We start from the raw sequence: 21,899 nt of genomic DNA, 5'->3' as shown, positions 1-21,899 counted from the left end.
CTCATTAATACACATACAGCCACACCCATATATATGTGCACAATCACACACGATAATACATATGTGCAAAAGCAAAATACTGCAGATGCTGGAAATCTGAAATATAAACAGAAAATGCTGGAACTACTCAGCAGGCCATGCAGCCTCTGTGCAGAGCAGTCTTAACAGTCAGACTTGAACATGCGTTGCATATATGTAATCACACATACAAACCCAAAACAGCCTTTTACTCATCAGTGATGATGTTGAATTCAGGTCAGTGGTGTCAGTGCAGATCCACCCCATGCACATATACAAATATAAATACACACACACACACATATACTATATATATATACCGGTATATAGTTATTGTATGTGAGTGGGTATATACACACATACATATATATCTTGTTCACTTACTCACTCATGCCCACAGAGACACATTATTGATCAGTGACCGAAATTCAGAAGATCAAATTTAACGTACTGACAATATTCTACATTGTTTTGCTGAGCACATTTGTTCATTTCTATCTCTTGAATTTAATAGGAACTCTTCTGACTAAGCTCAGTAATGACCATATCTTGAATTTCCCCTGAAACCTTTTGCTTGCAGTTAAAAAAGGCTTATAAAAGCAGTTCATACTCTGCACTCACGATTTTCTGTCCTCATGCCAGATGCAGTCCAGGAGCAAACTAATCACCCCCTCAAAAAAAACTGGGGTTATACCTTCAGAGCTGCCACTTAGTTGTTCTCTGTCTTCAATGAACAGGCTGCTCTTGTCAAGCAAGGTTTGGCCTTTTGTATTAAAAATGTTTTTTTCTCAGCTTCAGAAACTGTAACTGTTTTTAATTACTAATGGAGGCAGTGGTTGATGGTACCCCCCTTTTTGCAAGATGGCTTATTTGGAGGCAGAACAGGAAGAACAACCACAACCCCCTTTCCACTGCTGAAGATTTTTGCCAGAGCTGGGTGTGTGTCACTACCCATCTTAGAGCTCCTTCTATATGAACTTCCAATGACAGGGGAGAGCAAGGGGGCTATCCTGTGTCTCCAGTACATGGTGCTGGGAATGAAGTAAATGATTTCAACAGCGTGGAAAGAGGCAATCTTAACCTCTAATGTAGGTCTCCCTGTTCTACTTCCACGTGCTCCTGCTCATGACCACCCATGCTCAGTGACTTACCACTTGTGCTGCCCTTCTGCTGTCTATCTAAACCTCTTGAGATGGATGTATCTGAACTGATGAGTGGATAAGGTTAGCATAGTGACAGGGTGCTAGATATTCTGCTATTTCCCCTGGTGCTGTTGTTCGGCCAGTCTGGAAGGGGCTGGGTCTGGAATACTGAGAAGATCCTTCAAAAATGCGAAAAGAACAGAGTAACAACAAATAACTTAGGATGGCGATACTAATGTGACATTGGCAAGCATTCCACGTGGTTCTAGTGCCCTTGGAGAAACTTTGTGAATCCCTTTCAATAGAATGTGCTGTAAGGAGCCTTGATGGGACTTACACTGCTGCTTATCCATCTCCCGCAATCTCTTAGTATCCTTCGATAGAGGTGGGCTGTTCCTCAAAGGGGGAAAAATCATTATGGAGGCTTCCTTTTCTCCCATTGCCAAAGTGTTGTGTTCTGTTGTGGACTACTTTCTCTTTTAAGAGTAAAACTGGGATGAGGTTTATACCATATGGAGAAGTGACACTAGAGGAAAAATGTATTTCATGCAGATGAAGAGACTTCCAAGCTTGGGAGTTTTTGAGGTGGGTGTGCTTGTGCTTTAAGACATTAGGGGGGAATTTTAACCTGGGTTGGGGGCATAGGGGTAGTTAACTTGTTAAAAATTAGATTCCTGACCTGAACCCGCCTCCAAACTGCCACTACCAATTTTAATGGGGGAGGGCAGCCAACCCACTTGCAAGAGGTGGGATGTCAATTTAAATATTATAATGAGGCTGGAAGGCTCTTTTTTAATCTCCATTTTGTTTTTACTGCATGTGGACACAATTCGTAAAAGCCGGCAGTTACAACAAGATGGGATTGCTGGATCCAGGAGGTAAGTGCCTTTATCCCGACATAACTCACCCCCTGCAATCGTAGACCCCCTCACGCAACTCTGATCACGCCCCAGGCTTACCCGCCCCCCCCCCCCCCACTGATGATGTTGAGGTCAGCCACGATACTCCGGTGACTGGCCACGATCTTCCCTTCACCACCTCAATCATCTGGCTCCGAAAGTCTCTCCCCTCCACCCCGATCGTTTGTCTGACCCTCTCCCCCATTCCCCCAACCCGATCCTTTTAAAGACCCGGCCCGATTCCCCAATCCCTGACCAATCCCCCCCCCACACTGATCACAAGAACATAATAAATAGGAGCTGGAGTAGGCCACTCAGCCCTTCGAGCCTGCTCTGCCATTCAACAAGATTATGGCTGATCTTCGATCTCAACTCCATCCTCCCACACTATCCGCATTCTTTGAGATAGGGGTGTAGGAAATGTACCGTGGGGGTCGGGGGGAGGGGGGAGAAATCCTTTTAATGGTCCGGCCCAATCCCTGGCCGATCCCACCCCAATCCTTTTAACGGCCCGGCCCAATCCCCAATCCCTCCCTCCCTGTTTTGTGCGGCCTAGTGCCGCAGGCCTATCCACCCGCACGCAGCCTGCCTCTCAATCTGGCTGGTTGCGGGCAGGAAACCAAGGCCTCACTTGCAAATCAGGCACTGCCATTAAAGTCGGCAGCCAGGAGCCAAGCCTCGGACCCCCTACCCCCAACGCATCCTCCTCCTTAAAATCCAGCCTTACATCACAAGGATGGCTGGTGTAGGAGATGGAAATGTCACACCGGGCTTACTTCTGAGATTAGGGTTCAGCAAACTGTATATTGAGCATTACCATGCATCAAATGACCAGGATGTGCTCACAACTGAAACTGGATGTCAAAGGGGGAAAGGTCTATATTTGCTAGAACACTTCAACAAACACAATTAATTCAACAATAGCTTGAAAATACATAAACTGCCTCATCTTTAGAAAAGGGGAGAAGGTGTAATACAAAGGGATGGGGTGAATTAAGTTAATTATTTACATCTCAAGAAAAAAAAATAAACATGATTTGTTTTAGTGTGAACTGCAGAAATCAGAACACTAATATCTCAAGTCAACATTTTGGCAGACAAGGTGATTCAGGGGTATGATAGATAGATTAATGTATGCTATTTTTCAAACATTGGACTGGGCAGATGGAGTGAAATGGTCTCTTCTCGTTCTCTTACATTCCTATGTTCCGATCGTTCTCCTCCGTGCCTCACTAATGAGCTGCAAGTACTACAGTCCAACTATAAATGTATACAAAGCAGTGAAAGAGCTTCCTTACTTTTGACAGTCTCCACATTCGATAAATCCATTTGTTTCTTTGATCGTGGAGTCATACACAAATGCTGGGTACTCAGTGTTGCAGGGCTGGAAGAGGTCCACTTTCCGGTGCTTGTGACCTGTGACAGTTAAAGCAGCATAAACACAAGACTGAAACGTTCAGGATGACATTCATACCAAATCACTCTTTTAAATAATTATAAAGGATTAGAAATTTGGGCGCGCTAATTTTTACAATCGCAGCGGGGTGGGTGGAGGAGTCAAAGATGGGGGGTGGGAGGAGTTGGAAATTAGGTGGGGGGAGTCAGAGATTATGAGGTGGGAGGAGTCGAAGATGGGTGGGGAATTCAGTGATGGGGGCTGGAAGGACACGGAGATTGTGGGATCTGAAAAGAGGTAAGCTTGTTGGGCCTGGACGAAACACTCCTGGCTCCTCCTGGCCCAAAAGCAGTGCTATAAATGCACATACATCATGGATCGGACCCTTCCTGCCTCCTTTCACCTGCTGGCTTTCCCTTCATGGACCGAAAATTAAATTCCTGTTAAAATGGAGACACGTAGCCTCCTTAAAAGCTTTGACTGACTGACCTGCCTCCTGAGAGTGGATTGGTCACCTGCCCTCTGATCCACCTCCATTAAAACCGGAGGTGGGAGTGTTGCAGGAGGTTTGTGGTCGGATTTGAAATTTTAAGATTTCTTACTTCACAACTGCCCCCAAACTACCTGTCCTTGGGAGTTAAAATTCTCCTCTCAAAGTCACCACTAAGAGAAATATCAGCTTTTTAAAAGATAAGATGGAAATTGTACCAATCAATTGGTAGGAATTGATAAAACATGGATTATGTTACCCTCCTGAGGAAGTATTATAGAACTCTTTAACACTCAATAGTTATGGGGTATTCCACATTCATGTAATTTAATCAGAATTTGATTGATTTCCACTTAATGAGAACAGTTTATTTAGTTATTGTAATGCAATATGGATGTGGATGACCTTACAGAGGTTGAATGTCACTTACCAAAATGGAAGACTGTCTTGGCTGAGTAGGTCAAATGACATGTTAACAAGGGAAGACAGCAGGTCATATGATGATCACAGTCAGATGATGGATGATAAAGCGGATGGTAATGATTCATGGAGAAAATATGTGTGAGAGAGACAGAGACAACAAAATTAGGATTAAAATGATAAACAGACTGCCAGTCAGAGGCCTGAAAAAGTTTTCTATGTGTGAAGGCATCAAGAAGACACACCCAGGAATTGGTGCTCTTATAAAATATAGATGAGATGATCTTATATATATTTCTTATACATTTATAAGTCATTTTTGGCTCAGTTTATTCTTTGCTTCAGCATTATTGTCTCTCCAGTTTGTTTCATATATTCAAAATAGCCAAGGTTGAACACCAATGCTTTCAGTCATGTTTTTCCTGGGGTTCAAAATTTGTGTCTTGCTCCACGAGTGTGCAGTTTTTAAAAATCGATTTCACGCCAGTCTTTTCTTTTTGAAGGTATATGTTTGCCATGTAACCTCCTCCTGATAGAACACAGGAATACTCCAGAATGCCAACTCCTCTACAACCGTTCTCAGAAGTGTTCCATTACCAATTAATGGATCCTTTTTACCATGGCGATTTGCCTGTCAGTCTAACAAGGCTTGATGATAGGTAAATGCCTAAAAAGGACAACTGACTTGTCATTGTATCATAAGAGATATGTCCAGGTGACCAAAAGGACTATAATATCAGCATACAACAAGCAGTTTGGGAATTGTAGTCACAAGTATTAGGTATGTTCAAACTACAGCAGACTCTAATGGTCTGAGTTAAATCACAATGCTTACAATATATGGAATACATAAAAAGCATCATAACCTCATGCATATGAATCATCTTTCACTTACCATCCACTACATTGTCCACATTCCACATTCCACAGATGTTGAATTCAACCAAAAATCTGCAACATTTGAAGGAGACATTATTGTCCCTAAAAGGATGTTATACAAGCTTAATTCCACAGATGTCCCACACAATCAGAATGCAACAACATTACTCAACGGACAAATTCCACTGTGTTGCAACAAAAGTCAATGGGGGGTGAAATTACCCCATGCCGGGGCTTATACCGTCCGGCCCGGAAGTCCCGCCTCTGACTCAGAATTGGGCCATGCGTCCCTCAAAGGAAGTGGAGCGCTGTTTCTGGTGCTCCGCTTCCTTTGAGGGGCTCTCCCGGGGTGGTAGCGCAGCACTACGTGGAGCAGGCCAGTGGCACACGGATGCTCTGCTTAGTGCTGACACGTTACAACGCCCCTCCACTTCCATTAAAGGGTAGGGCCGCTGCGCACTCTGCATGACCCTTTGGTGGTCGCCTCTGGACCACCAGGGAAGCATTAAACCGGGTCAGCAGCCTGGCACCCAAATCGAGTGCGGCCCGGTCGATGCTAGGGCGGCTCAGGGCGCTAAAGGTCTCCTCTTTAGTGGTATCGTTCCCCTCCCCCGGGCAAAAATGCCATTGTGCCCTGTTAGAGCCCCCGCAAGGTGCTAACGGGGCTATAAAAAGGGACAATTTCGCCCTCAATGTGTCATCAGTACATGTTAGCAGGGTGATAGAAATGATGAGGCTCTTCTGGGCTCTTTCCCTTTCCCAAACAATGACAATTTCCCTTTCATTGGTACCAAATAATGTACTTGTCAGTTAAAAGAGACCTAAACTAAATTGGCCTGATTTTTCTGAGGCCCATGAGTGCAATGTGCTGGCAGCACACAAAAATAGCCTGTGCTTGACATCAGTACTGTGTACCTGGATTTTGTCTCTGGCCTTATTTGCATCTCTTGAATCTAACATGGGCAGGCACTGTAGCCTCTGATTGTGAACAGCAAGGACGGCCAAGGAAATAAAAGTAAAGTTGCAAGCCTTAAAAGGTTGTGCATGCTTAAAGGGGAAGATGTGCCTTGGGAGAGCCTAAGGAGGAAAGTGAGAGTCTGGTTGAACATTTTGGAAGCTGCAAACTGCAAATAAAAATTCTGGATTGCTTCTGTGAACCTATTTCTGCAAGATATAATTTTACAATTGGCAGTGCCAAGAAGGAAGAAGTGGTAAAGCAGTATCAAATGCCAGGAAAGAGGGAGGGTTATATATGGGCATCCTGCTTTGATGTTGATGTCATTGAGCAGCAGCTGCAGCAAGTGGGTAAAGGACTGTTTCCCTATCATGGAAAAAAGATCTTGAAGGCAGTGGCTGGCAGGGCATGGGAAGCAGTGGCTACACCACCATCCTGCCAAGGACATGGCTACATCCTTCTCTTCTTTTTTATATGTAGGCCAGACTAGGGAGGGGTGGCAGTTTCCTCTGGCCTCCATACAGCATGTGTAAAGTATGATCCAAAAGGGCATGTCTTCCTTTATTTTGTGCTGTGTCATCCCACAAATAACAGAACAAAATATCCAAACAAAATGCCTTTTAATAACAGTTTGCCTTGCTAAATCTACTGACTCAAATGCCAGAATAACTCTTTACCTTTTCACAGTGCCTCCTTTTTATGGGGCAGTTTTTTATAGGCAAGAAATTATTGTTGGGGGATCAATTTCCAGGTGGAATGTCTTGTGCCAGACCCCTCCACAACATGTGACTGATGCTGCATCCACAAATTAGGGTGCAGCTTGCTGTGACATCAGACACATAACAAAAAGTTTAGACTTGCATTAGTGTGCTTGCCTGAGGTGCAATGCTATGAGGGTTCTCATCAGTCTTGCAGCAAGTTTGTGGAGAGAGCTCTTGGAGCAGAGAATCAAAATTAAAGGTATCTGCCCATATTTCTAATAGCACTTCTTCTGTGGATGCTCCTGAGTGCTAGAGCTAGGAAGATCAGCCTTAATATCTATTAATGAATATCTGGACATGAGCTACAAACTGGAATCTAATCAAAAGTTGGATGATTTGTATGTAGGATAATAAATGCTTTGGAGTCAGTTACGGCTGGAATGTAATCAAGGGACTCAGTTGTTTATACTGTACATATCGAAGTAATGGATATTTAGGACTGAGTTAATGACTGGTATGTTATTAAGTGGTTTAGATAGTTTATACATAGAATAGTCGATACCCAGGAATGAGTTACTAATCAAGGGTTCAGGTGGTATAAACACTGAATAATATATGCTTTGTTTCCAAGCTTCTTCTAATGCTGTTCTCTAATCAACAACAGGAAACGTGTCAGCCAACTGATATTTTTCCTTCCCTGTAGGGAAATTCCTCACCTATATTCATCAATGCCTCCTAAATTTAAAACTCATCCGACAGAGCAGAGGTTGCACATTCTACCAATGCTTGGCACAATTGATTGGTGCATCTATGTCCTCCACTGGTCGGTTGTCCAAACAAGTCACCATTGCCAAGAATTGACATTTATATTTATTTATTAGGAGTCTGATTGTTAGTGCAAGATGACTATCCAAGAAGAGGTGAGATCATTAAAAGATGCAAGTGGGATTGAAATTGAGGATCAGCATTAAATAGTAAATATTCTGATTGATTGCTTACTCAAAGACACAAGCAACCTCCCCTAAAAAAATACAAAAGGTAACATTCAGGACTTTGTTATAAAGGGAATGGAAGTCTTAGACAAGTTGAAAGGGCTTAAAACAAATACATCCTCAGGGTTAGATGTTATTTATCCCAGAGTGTTAAGAGACTAGAGAGAAGATCTGTGAGGCATTGACAATCATTATGAGGCAGGCAACGGACACTGAAAAGGTACCAAATAAAGTCGAACCTGATTATGTGGTGCCCATTAAAAAGAGACAAAATAGACAAAGGCAATCACAGACCTATTAGTCTTATTTCAATTCTGTTTAAAATAATGGAATCGATTATCAGGAATAAAAATTACCTAATGAACAGTCAACACAGATTTAGAATAGAAGTCCATGCCTGTCCAATCTCTTTAATTTCTTTGAGGAAGTGACACCACAAGTCGACTATGGCAAAAAATTCAACATTGTATACTTAGATTTCCAAATGGCTAATTATTTATATGCATGGCTGAAGGAAATCTCAGCTCTCCTTAGTGTCCACTACTACTTCATTGCCCTTTCGCTTGGGGGTAGAGTTAAGGCTCAGAAAGTTATTGTCAGCAATAATGTTTCAGAAATTGTCAAACATGCATAAAGTCTAAAGGCTTTGCAATGCTTCAAGTACTTAATTCATTTTGTAAAATATAATCTTTTTAAGTTAACACTTTAATGGAACAGGAGCTCACTGAAGGAACCTGCTGCACATTAACTTTTGACAAATGCACGTACTCACAGAAACATCTGTGATGATCTGTCTCAAGTGGATATGTGCCCCATATGAATAATAAAAATTGCTATGGGGACATCATAACATTAGTAAAATGTTTGATAAACTTTTATGCACAGGGCAGAAGAAAAATGAAAAGAAGTTATGGTGACATTGTGAAATTAATATAATGATGTGCCTTGACGGAGTTTACATCATTCTGCTGTTGCATGTTCCATTTGCAAACACATTTTAAAAGTGGTTAACAAATAATTTTTCATGAAAACAGTGCCCCTTTTAAACCTGTGGAAGTTAAGTTTAATGTTTTTATGTGTAGTGGAATACACAGCAGAGACACCTGCTTCTGAAACATGTACCATACTCACAACAGGTTTTAGTATAATGTGTACATACATGAATAAGTTGCTGAGGAGCCACTTCAGAGCAGCAAGGAAAACATAGAGAGGCTAAAGAAGGAATCAAAGAAGAAATTAGACGACTACTAAACAATTGCCTCTGTCTATAAAATTACTTTAGATGTAAAACCACCATGGATGGATTTAAGAGATAAGATAGTGTTAACAGAAGTGAACTAATTATAAAGCCACAATTCTGCTGAAAGGCTTCTTCAATTGTTTTATGTGGGGAGTATTCAAAATTGAATCTGAAAGTAAATGAAATAATAGTGTAGATTCTGTGTTCCCAGTAGAGAAGTTGTGCTCACTGTAATGGCCATTCTCCAACATGTGCGTTCTTCAATTGAGGTTCTCGTTGGGAGTGCAGGAGCACTGAATTTACACTAATAACTAGCTTAGAAACCTTCAAAACATAGCAAAACTGTCAGGAACGAGTGAATCTGTAAAATCTAATTTACTCCAATAAAACATTCTTCTATTGATGGCTATAGTCTAGAGTCTTGGACCTTCTAAGTCATCAAGGAGGACTGCAGATCATCAGTGCTGGCAACTCCATGACATTCTGGGTAGCGTAGGTTTACCAGAATGATACCAAGGGTTTCAAAGGTGAAGATACGAAGAGAGATTACACAAATTACGGTTGTATTCCCTAGAATTTAGAAGGTAAAGGGGTGATCTGATAAAGTTTTCAGGATATTAAGGGGAGCAGATAGGGTAGATAGAAAGAAACTATTTCCATTGGTTGGGGAGTCTAGGACTAGGGGGACATAGTCTAAAAAATTAGAGCCAGACCTTTCAGGAGTGAAATTAGGGAACACTTCTACACACAAAGGATGGTAGAAGTTTGTAACTATCTTCCGCAAATGACAATTAATGCTAGATCAATTGTTAATTTTAAATCGGAGATTGATAGCTTTTTGTTAACCAAAGATATTAAGGAATATGGGCCAAAGGCGGGTATATGGAGTTAGGTCTCAGAACAGCCATGATCTCACTGAATGGCACAACAGGCTCGAGGGGCTGAATGGCCTACTCCTGTTCCTATGTCTCCCAAATAAACGACGTAAGGAAGAACAACTCATCAGCTATTTACAATCTTAGATGAGTGGACAGAGCGTAATAAACCCAAGTTTGCTGGTGATACAAAGCTAGGTGGCAAAGTAATCTGTGAGGAGGATGTAAAGAGACTGCAAAGGGATATAGTGATTGGGCAAGAAGGTGGCAGATATATAGGGGAGAGGCCCGCCTAATTTATAGAACAAAAATTGCACCGAATACTTACCTCGCGATTCTCAGATAGCTGTAGGCCCAATTCCACCTCGGCGCTGCGCAGCAGGAGCTGCTGGGGGTGGAGCTACAGCCCTGTGCCGAAAACAGTGCCGGTAGCTGCGCGCGTGCGCAGTAGCTGCCGGCGTCCTGTCTCCGGGGTGATGACCCTATCCCCGGCCGAAGGGACGTCGACCCTATCCCCGGCCGAGTGGCCTGCACATCTTACCTCAGCGGCGGGGCCTGCCCGCCCGGCCTCTCACTGGGGGTGGGCCCCGCCTGAAGAACTCCTGGCACGGCTTCTTCGACGTCGACGGGGCCCGCCCGCCCACATCTCGCTGGGGTGAGCCCTGCTCGAAGAGTTGGTGGTGTCGGCAGCCCGGCATCGGCTGCGTGCGGGGCTTCTTCTTCGTCGTCTTCTCTCTTCCCCTCCCCCCATCTTCCTCTCTTCTCTCCCCCCCCATCTTCTTCTCTACCCCCCCCCCCCCACCATCTTCTTCTCTTCCCCCCCCCATCATCTTCTCTTCCTTCCCCCCCCCCATTCTCCCTGGTGCTGCAGTAGGTGAGTAGAAATAATTTTTTATTTATTGAGTGATTTTTAATTTTTTTTAAATTTTAAATTTTTTAATTTATTTGGATTGATTTATTGGTTTATTTATTGATTTATTCATCATTTATTATTGATGATGGCTCTTTATTTGTAAAAGTGAAGTGTTTAATGTTTGTAAACCCCCACCATCTCTCGTTCCCTATGCCTGATTTTCTAAGTGTAGACAAGGTTTTTCTGAGCGTACAAAAATCTACACTTACTCCATTCTAAGTTAGTTTGGAGTAAGTTTTTAATGCCTAAACTTACAAAACAGGCGTAAGTGGCCAGACACACCCCCTTTTGAAAAAAAAATCTGCTCTAAAATGAAACTGTTCTAACTGACTAGAACTGGAGCAAACTAAAGGCCGAGAATTGCAATTTCTAAGATCTCCATTCTAAACTAGTTGCTCCAAAAAAATAGGAGCAACTCAGGCCAAAACTTGACCCCATAATGTGGGGAAGTATGAAATTATCCATTTTGTTGGGAAGAATGGAAAAGCAGAATATTTTTTAGAAAGATGAGAGACTAATAAATGCTCGGTTTCAGAGGGATTTGGGTGTCCTTGTACACAACTCACAGAAAGTGAACTTGCAGGTACAGCAAGCAATTAGGAAGGCAAATGATATATTCGCCTTTATTGCAAGGGGGTTGCAGTATAATAATAGTAAGGAAGTCTAGCTGCAATTATATAGGGCTTTGGTGAGACCATACCTACAGTACTGTGTACAGTTTTGGTCTAAGGAAGGATACACTTGCCTTAAAGGGGGTGCAACAAAGGTTAGCTGGATTGATTCCTGGGATGAGAGGGCTGTCCGATAAGGAGAGGTTGAGTAGAATGGGTCTATATTCTCTGGAGTTTTAGAAGAATGATAGGGGATCTCATTGAAAAGTATAACATTTTTAGAGGGTTTGACAGGGTAGATGCTAAGAGGCTGTTTCCCCTGGCTGTAGAACTAGGGGCCATAATCTTAGGATAAGGGGTCAGCCATTTAGGACTAAGATGAGGAAAAATGTCTTCACTCAGGAAGTTGTGAATCTTTGGATGCTCAGTCGTTGAGTATATTCAAGACTGAGATCGAAAGATTTTTGGACACTAAGGAAAGCAAGGGATGTGAGAATAAGGCAAGAAAGTGGAGCTGATGTAAACGTTCAGCCATGATCTTATTGAATGGTAGAGCAGGCTCGAGGGGCCATATGGCTTACTCCTACTCCTATTTCTTATGTTCTTTGGAGGCCTGAATGCAGCACAAGAAGTTGAGGCCAGCACAGGTGATGCAAAATGATTCTGGATAGATTGGAAAACTTGTAATTCAAACAATCCACCTAGTTCAATGTACATTGTTCAGAGGGTGGATTGTGTAGCCTCCTGAGTTGCTTCATATTCCAAAAGGTTATAAAGGTGAATACTCTCATCCCAGATTGTCAGTTGTTTGTTGCTAGTTTATGGTTAGTGCAGCGCTCATCCTGCTGTGGCACCATAAATTTCTGGTCCTGTGATATCATGAATGAAAAGTACCACCCATATGCATTGCTGCTGGTCTTGATGTCACTCAGTATATAAACCCACCCACATTAGATATCCTTTTTGGAGCATATGGAATATGCTCCAAAAATGTTAGTGGTTGAGTGGGAGCTATTTATACTGCCACCCTAATTCTGATGGAACAAGCAGATGGATTGGTTCATTAGGATCATAGTGATTTTTGATAAATAAGACATAATTTTGCATGTTCAGTTGCTGCATCCTGATTGGCCTCTAGCGAGACACATCTCATACAAGTCTCATGAATGCTGCAGCACTGTTAAGAATTTTAAATTAAGCACCCAAATGTTATTATGGAGTAGATACTCACATTGAGCATGGGCCGTGATCCACTGTGGTGATTGGTAGCTCCTTTGCACATAGCTTGGTAATCATAAAGCTTCACCCTAAGATTAGAAATAAGGACAGGTTTAATTATTAACACACAGTTCAAAATCAAAAATGGTTGCTAATTTTGTTAAGACTGGCAGAGAAACCTGAAATGTTACAGGTGGAGACTTGCAAATGACCAGTGTGATAATTGTCTAGGCAGAACTGCTGATAGACTGCTGATAGAAAGAAACATAGAAACATAGAAATTTACAGTGCAGAAGGAGGCCATTTCGGCTCATCGTGTCCACGCCAGCCGACAAAGAACCACACAGCCCTTGGTCAGCAGCCCTAAAGGTTACGTATAAACCAATTAACGATGACGGAAAGGCAAAGAGCACCCGGCCCAACCAGTCCGCCTCACACAATTGCGACACCCCTTATACTGAAACATTCTACACTCCACCCCAACCGGAGCCATGTGATCTCCTGGGAGTGGCAAAAACCAGATAAAAACCCAAGCCAATTTAGGGAGAAACAATCTGAGAAAATTCCTCTCCGATCCATCCAGGTGATCGAAACTAGTTCAGCAGATCACCCTGGCCATATTCGATTCCCTGCAGTACTTACCATTATATCTGCGCCGTCCAACAAAAGGTCATCCAGTCGAATCCCAATTACCAGCTCTAGGTCCGTAACCCTGCAGGTTATGGCACTTTAAGTGCCCATCCAACCATCTCTTAAACGTGGTGAGGGTTTCTGCATCCACCACTCTTCCAGGCAGCAAGTTCCAGATCCCCACAACCCTCTGCGTAAAGAAGCCCCCCCCCCCTCAAATCTCCTCTAAACCTTCCACCAACCACCTTAAAACTATGCCCTCTCGTAATAGACCCCTCCACCAATGGAAATAGGCCCTTACTATCCACTATGTCCAGGCCCCTAAATATTTTGTACACCTCAATGAGGTCTCCTCTCAACCTCCTCTGTTCCAATGAGAACAAATCCAGCCTATCCAATCTGTCCTCATAACTAAGATTCTCCATTCCAGGCAGCATCCTCTCTAGTGCAATCACGTCCTTCCTATAATCCGGCGACCAGAACTGCACACAGTACTCCAGCTGTGGCCTAACCAAAGTATTATACAATTTAATCATAACCTCCCTGCTGTTATATTCTATGCCTCGGTCAATAAAGGCAAGCATTCCGTATGCCTTCTTACCCACCTTATCCACCTGGCCTGCTACTTTCAGGGATCTGTGGACAAGCACTCCAAGGTCCCTTTGTTCATCGTCACTATTAAGTGGCCTACCCTTTCCTTATTAGCCCTCCCAAAGTGCATCACCTCACACTTCTCTAAATTAAATTCAATTTTCCACTGCTCTGCCCACCTGACCAGTCGATTGATATCGTCCTAAAGCCCATGACTTTCCTCTTCATTATCAACTACACAGCCAATTTTAGTGCCGTCTGCAAACTTCTTAAGCATACTCCCTATATTCAAATCTAAATCGTTGATATATACCACAAAAAGCAAGGGACCCAGTACTGAGCCCTGCAGAACCCCATTGGAAACATCCTTCCAGTCAAAAAAACATCCATCAATCATTACCCTTTGCTTCCTACCTCCAAGCCAATTTTGGATCCAACTTGCCACTTTGCCCTAAATCCCATGGGCTTTAACCTTCATGACCAGTCTACCATGTGGGACCTTATCAAAAGCTTTGCTAAAGTCCATAAATACTACATCGTACGCATTACCCTCATCGACCCTCTTGGTTACCTCCTCAAAAAATTCAATCAGGCTAGTCAAACACGATCTTCCCTTAACAAATCCGTGTTGACTGTCCCTAATTAATCCTTGCCTTTCCAAATGTAGATTTATCCTGTCTTTCAGGAATTTTTCCAATAATTTTCCCACCACTGAGGTTAGGCTGACAGGCCTGTAATTACTTGGCCTATCCCTTTCTCCCTTCTTAAACAAGGATACTACATTAGCAGTCCTCCAATCCTCCAGCATCATGCCCAGATCCAAAGAGGACTGGCAAATGATGGTCAAGGCCTCTGCTATTTCCTCTTTTACTTCGCTCAACAGCCTGGGATGCATTTCATCCAGACCTGGGGACTTATCTACTTTCAAAGCTGCTAAACCCCTTAATACTTCCTCTCTCACTATATTTATCGCATCCAGAATATCACACTCCTCCTCGAAGCTCATCTAGTGAAGCCCATTTAGGCAAGACTTGTGGCAGTTTTTAGTGAAGCCTGTTAGACTATACTCACAGCAGACAACAGTGGAACCTGCCTAGGTGATATTAGTGGAAGACAGCAGCAAAGTCTGTCTAAATTATATTTGTGTTAGACTACGGTGCCATGTGTTTGATACTCTCTAAAGGTGCCATTATAATAGTTCTGTCTATCGTTGCATTCTCACAATAAATTATTTCTTCCTCTATAGGATATGGGATAAATGTTCATGTAAAAGAAGACAAATAATCAGCAAAAATAAAATAACTTAAAAAATCCTTTTCCCCTCTATTCTCACATCAACATTACTCCCAAATATTCTTGGGGAAATAGCAAATGGTTGGTATTGGGGTGGGGGGGGGGGGAGGGTGGGATGGGGTGGCGGTGGGTAGTTGGATGGATTGCACCAAACAATCTCTGTCTTCTTAGCTGTATTTCAGTAAGAGGGTCTTTCGGTCACGCACTGTAAAATTCTGAGCCCTACTTCTTTGCCTCTTTGCAATGTTCTGCTCTCTTCTTTAGTTGATATACCAGTGCAGTGCTGAGGGAGAGTTGCATTGTTACAGGTGCCGTCTTTTGGATGAGACATTAAACCGAGGCCCCGTCTGCTCTCTCAAGTGCCAATATTTATCCTTCAATCAACATAACCCCAAAAAATTATCTGGTCACCATCACATTACTGTATGTGGGAGTTTGCTGTGCGCAAATTGGCTGCTGCGTTTCCCACATTGCAACAGTGACTACACTCTAAAAATACTTCATTGGCTGTAAAGCGCTTTGAGACATCCGGTGATCATGAAAGGCGCTATATTAATCCAAGTCTTTCTTTCTTTGGCGAAGATAATGGGATCGAAGTTGAGAGAGTTAACGTAAACATGTTGCGATGTTGTAAAAGAGATAACAACTCTGGGGCGAGCAGCTTTCTGGTTTGGCTTCATGGGATCAAAGGAGAGGATAAGGACGAGAGAGATTTCCACAGAAAGAAACCCTGAGTTAGTGTAAACAGAGAGTGACATGTGGTCAAACTCATAAGACATCTTTAAGGCGGGCTTTGTTTCGAGAATCGAGACAACGTACTAGAAGCCTTATTGGAAATTAAGTTTCATGGGGAACCTCTGTAGGTCATAAGGGCTTGTCAATATCCCATGTCAGGCCCACCTCTAAAAGAAGAATAAAAGTAACACGTAGAGATCTGCTTAGCACAGACAGTGTGAGGGGAGGGCGAAACAGAAGTCGAGCTGGTCGAATACTTTTCAAGTGATCCCATGCTTTACCGAAGTAAGTTCCAGACAGAGAAAGAGACTGCAAGCCAGAGAGCTGCTCAAGTGTGCCAGCCGTTTGTCCGATCGGGATGGGTAGTAACCATCTGTTACGGTTGTATGCTTTTGCGATATAACTAATGTGTTATATTCCATCTTAAACTCTGATTAAACACAATATATCCACCAGATTGGTTTTACAGTCGATCCTGATTATTAAAGTGAATAGCCTTAAACTTGGCATATTTCTAACAAATTGGCCTTGTAGAATTTCGTGACCTGTATTTTAAAATGGAACTGAAAATGGCACCATTGTAACCTGGTGGAAGAATATGAAAAAATGGTCAGGATTTCTTGTGTGTCAGCTATGGCTCAGTGGGTAGTGATGTTTATGGAGAAAGAGTCAGACTGAACACTGTGAGCTCAAAGTAAAGTGTGACCTTATTCTTTTATTGCAGGTCTCCAGAGTGCCTCTCCAACCTGTGAAGCCTCCTTAAATACCTGTGCTCCCAAGGGATTCTGGGATTCCTTGGGACTCCAGGGGATGAGCCCTCTGGTGGCTGTACAGAGTAAATACAGGTCCACATATATAACAACACTCCCCCCACAAAGTCAATAGTTTAACTATTTACAATGTGAGCCGATCTGGGATCCTTCTTGCCCTGGTTGATCGTCTCGGTGTGAAAGCTGATATTGTTGAATCATTTGTTGGACTCTCGCTGGGCTGCTGTGCAGCAGGCCTTGCTGGGCTGCCTGGTGTGTTGGGCCCTGCAGTGCTGCTGTGGATGATGGGTTCTGCTTCGTGGTCAACCGTGGTGCCGGTTGCCACTGGTGTGTATGTTGGGGGATCAAAAATGGTAGGGTCCAAGGTGGGTTGCTCAGGATAGTCCGTGAATCTGAATTTGATTTGGTCCAAGTGTTTCCGGTGAATGAGTCCATTTGAAAGTTTGACCCGAAACACCCTGCTCCTCTCTTTGGCCAAAGCAGTGCCGGGAAGCTACTTGGGATCTTGTCCATAATTTAATACAAATACAGGATCATTGATTTCAATCTCGCGTGACACATTTGCGCTATCATGGTATGCATTTTGTTGAAGCCGCCTGCTCTCTACCTGTTCATGTAGATCAGGGTGAACTAATGAGAGCCTTGTCTTAAGTGCTCTTTTCATGAGTAGTTCAGCAGGTGGGATCCCAGTGAGTGAGTGGGGTCTCGTGCAGTAGCTAAGCAGGACTCGGAATAGGCGAGTCTGCAATGAGCCTTCAGTTACCCTCTTCAAGCCTTGCTTGATGGTTTGCACTGCTCTCTCTGCCTGACCATTGGACGCTGGTTTAAACGGGGCAGATGTGGCATGTTTGATCCCGTTACGGGTCATGAATTCTTTGAACTCAGCACTGGTAAAACATGGCCCGTTGTCGCTCACCAGGCCATCGGGTAAGCCATGTGTGTCAAACATGGCCCGCAGGCTTTCAATGGTGGCAGCGGACGTGCTAGCCGACATTATCTCACATTCAATCCACTTGGAGTACGCATCTACGACCACAAGGAACATTTTACCCAAGAACGGGTCTGCATAGTCGACGTGTACCTTAGACCACGGTTTGGAGAGCCAAGACCATAAACTTAGCGGCGCCTCCCTGGATGCATTGCTTAACAGCGAGCATGTATTACATCTGTGAATGCAGGACTCTAAGTACGCATTGATACCAGGCCACCACACGTGGGATCTGGCTATCGCTTTCATCATTACGATGCCTGGGTGGGTACTGTGGAGGTCATTGATGAAGGTGTCTCTGCCCTTCTTGGGGACCACTACTCGATTACCCCACAGAAGGCAGTCTGCCTGTATAGACATTTCATCTTTGCGCCACTGGAACGGCTTTATCTCTTCCTGCATTTCCACTGGAACACGAGACCAGCTCCCGTGAAGCACACAGCTTTTGACTAGAGATAATGGGCCCAAGTTTCGAGCCGCGCCTAGAACGGCGCAGTCCCGACCTGGACGCCCGTTTTTCGCGCCACAAAGTGCGCCTAAAAAAAACCTCCGTATTCTCCACCTCCCTGCAGGTCCTCTGGCCCTCGGCGCAGGGTCCCTGCGCTGAAAACAGTGCCGGGACCTCTGCACATGCGTGCTACAGTGGGCGCGCAAGTGCAGTAGCTCCAGGCGCCCGAAATTGTGTGGGAGGGGCCGAAGCACGCAGCCCCGAGCCCTGGCCGAATGGCCTCACTGGGGCTGCGTGAATAAGGCTCCTCCCACGCCCAGCTCCTGCTTCCTGCCAACCCGACTCGACTCCCGCTTCCCGCCTCCGGACCGGACCGGACCCGACTCCCGCTCCCGCTCCCCCCACCGACTGGACCCGACCCGACTCCCACTCCCCCCCCCCCCCCCAACTGGACCTGACCCAACCCCCGCTCCCCCCCCCCCCTCCCCCCCCGACTGGACACGACCCGACTCCCGTTCCCCCCGCCCCCCGCCCCCCGGACTGGATCCGACCTGACCTCCCTCTCCCCGACCTGACCTCCCTCTCCCTCCCTCCTTCCCCCCGACCCGAACCAAACCGACCTCCCTCCCACCACTCTCCTGACCTGACCCGACCCGACGCCACCTACCTGTAAATCTGGTGCTGGGGACTGGCTCTGCCCGAAGTCTCGGGCCCGGCCCGTTCAGCCTCCCTCCCCCTTCTTTCCCCCCCCCCCCCAATCTCCTTCCTTCTCCCCCCCCATCTCCTTCCCCCCCCATCTCCTCCCCCCCATCTCCTTTCCCACCCATCTCCTTCCCCCCATCTCCTTTCCCCCCATTTCCTTTCCCCCCCAATCTCCTTTCCTCCCCCCCATCTCCTTTCCCCCATCTCCTTTCCCCCCATCTCCTTTCCCCCCCAATCTCCTTTCCTCCCCCCCATCTCCTTTCCCCCCATATCTCCTTTCCCCCATCTCCTTTCCCCCCATCTCCTTTCTCCCCCTTCTCCCCTTTATCCCCTTCTCCCCCTCCCCCCTTCTCCCTTCTCCCCATCCCTCCCCCTTCTCCCCCATCCCTCCCCATTCCCTCCCTCTGCTCTCCCCCTCTCTCCCTTTACCCCACTCCTCCCCCTCCCCTCGCTGTCAGAAACACAGACACTGACAGACAGAGAATGAGAGACACACACAGACAGACAAAGAGATAGAGACACTGACAGAGACACACTGGGGGGGGGGGGGCATCCCAGCACGCTGTTGGAGGGCTCCCGGTGCTGCAGTCGGTAAGTAGAAAATGTTTTATTTATTGATTTAAAAAAAACATTATTTCTTATTAATTTTTTTTGATTGATTTATTGGTTGATTTATTGATGTATTTATCATTTATTATTGATGATGGCTCTTTATTTGTAAAACTGAAGTGTTTAATGTTTGTAAACTTCCCTTTAAACCCCCCCCCCGCCACCATTCCCTACGCCTGATTTGTAACCTACGCCTGATTTTCTAAAGTGTAGACAAGGTTTTTTCGAGCGTACAAAAATCTTCACTTACTCCATTCTAAGTTAGTTTGGAGTAAGTTTTCACTGACGAAACTTTGAAAACAGGCGTAAGTGGCCGGACACGCCCCCTTTTGAAAAAAAATTCTGTTCCAAAGTGAAACTGTTCTAACTGACTAGAACTGGAGCAAACTAAATGACGAGAATTCCGATTTCTAAGATACTCCGTTCTACACCAGTTGCTCCTAAAAATCAGGAGCAAATCATGTGGAAACTTAGGGCCTATAAAGGGTCCTGGCTTGTCCAGGTTTTGATCTGCCGGGCAGTGACGGGTGATTGCTCACTCTCAAATGTTTCCATAACCATGGCTAGATCTGTGGGCTGCGGCATTTCTACCCCCGTGGTGGGCAATGGCAGCCTACTGAGAGCATCGGCGCAGTTTTCTGTGCCTGTGGCGGATGGCGCAGTTGTATGCGGACAACGTGAGTGCCCATCTCTGGATGCATTGGTATTTATCCGTTTACTCTCGGAAAAAAGGGATATAACTGGCTTATGATCAGTTTCCAATTCGAATTTTAGCCCAAACAGGTATTGATGCATTTTCTTTACCCCATAGACACACACGCCAACGCTTCTTTTTAAATCATACTGTCGACTCTCTCAGCCTTAGACAGACTCCTAGATGCATAAGCAACCGGTTGCAGTTTCCCGAAATCATTAGCTTGTTACAATACACACCCGAGGCCATATGACGACACATCACATGCTTGTACCAAACACTTACATGGATCATACAACACAAGTAATTTGTTTGAGCATAACAATTTTCTCACTTTTACAAAGGCATTTTCTTGGCTTTTACCCCAAACTCATTCGCCCCCTTTTCGTAGTAAGAATGTAGTGATTCTAGCAGTGTGCTGAGACCCGGTAAGAAGTTACCAAAGTAGTTCAAGAGTCCCAGAGCTCCGTCACGTTCTGTGGCCTCGGTGCGTTCTCGGTTGCCTCTGTCTTCACGTTAGTGGGCCTGATGCCATCTGCCGCAATTCTCCTTCCCAAGAACTCCACTTCAGGCGCCAGGAAAACACACTTCGAAGTTTTAACCTGAGTCCCACGTGGTTGAGTCGACAAAGAACCTCCTCCAGGTTCTGCAGTTGTCTCGACTGTGTTCTGACCTGTGACCAAGATGTCGTACTGGAAGACCACGGTTGTGGGACCGACTTCAGTAAACTTTCCACATTTCTCTGGAATATCGCCACCGCTGATCGGATTCTAAACGGACATCTGTTATAAACAAAAAGACCTTTGTGCGTGTTGATGCAGGTGAGGGCCTTCGATGATTCCTCCAGTTCCTGCGTCATGTAGGCTGAAGTCAGATCCAGCTTCGTGAACGTCTTTCTTCCCGCCTGCGTTGCAAAGAGGTCATCAGCCTTTGATAGTGGGTATTGATCCTGCAGGGAGAAATGATTGATAGTTACTTTGTAATCACCACAGATTCTGACGGTGCCGTCTCCCTTGAGGACTGGGACAATAGGACTGGCCCACTCGCTGAACTCGATCGATGAAATGATGCCCTCTCTTTGCAGCCGGTTGAGCTCGATCTCTACCCTTTCTCTCATCATGTATAGTACTGCTCTCGCCTTGTGATGGATGGGTCGCGCCCCTGAAATTACGTGGGTCTGCACTTTTGCTCCTTGGAATTTCCCGATGCCTGGTTCGAATAGCGAAGGAAATTTGTTTAAGACCTGGGCACACAAAGTGTCGTTAGCGGGCGATAACGCTTGGACGTCGTCCCAGTTCCAGTGTATCTTTCCCAGCCAGCTCCTGCCGAGCAGTGTGGGACCATCGCCCGGTACCACCCAGAGTGGTAGCTTGTGCACCACTCCATCGTAGGAGACCTTTACGGTAGCACTGCCGATTACAGGAATCAGTTCTTTAGTGCAAGTTCTTAGTTTCGTGCGAACTGGAGTTAAGACTGGCCTTGAGGCCTTGTTGTGCCACAACCTTTCGAAAGTCTTTTTGCCCATGATGGACTGGCTCGCGCCCGTGTCCAGCTCCATTGACACCGGGAGTCCTTTTAGTTCAACATTCAGCATTATCGGGGGACAATTCGGGGTGAATGTGTGCACCCCATGTACCTCTGCCTCCTCTATCTGAGGCTCTGGTTCGTCGTGATCCTTCATGGATCTGTC

At 45.0% G+C, this 21,899-nt stretch overlaps 1 protein-coding gene across 1 annotated transcript in view; it reads right to left on the bottom strand.

The window, feature by feature from the left end:
• The window catches only part of LOC139281546 (voltage-dependent calcium channel subunit alpha-2/delta-4-like), a 745,953-nt gene that overhangs the window by 113,862 nt on the left and 610,192 nt on the right, over positions 1–21,899 (bottom strand). The window contains exons 37-41 of the mRNA XM_070901711.1: positions 12,763–12,838; positions 9,052–9,104; positions 5,261–5,316; positions 4,376–4,396; positions 3,358–3,475 (exon numbers count right to left, since the gene is read on the bottom strand). Coding sequence (XP_070757812.1) covers positions 3,358–3,475; positions 4,376–4,396; positions 5,261–5,316; positions 9,052–9,104; positions 12,763–12,838 — 324 coding nt within the window. The remainder of the gene's footprint in view (positions 1–3,357; positions 3,476–4,375; positions 4,397–5,260; positions 5,317–9,051; positions 9,105–12,762; positions 12,839–21,899) is intronic.

Source organism: Pristiophorus japonicus, chromosome 15, assembly GCF_044704955.1.
Source record: "Pristiophorus japonicus isolate sPriJap1 chromosome 15, sPriJap1.hap1, whole genome shotgun sequence".
Taxonomy (NCBI): Eukaryota; Metazoa; Chordata; class Chondrichthyes; family Pristiophoridae; genus Pristiophorus; species Pristiophorus japonicus.
This window is presented reverse-complemented; position numbering and strand designations above follow the sequence as displayed.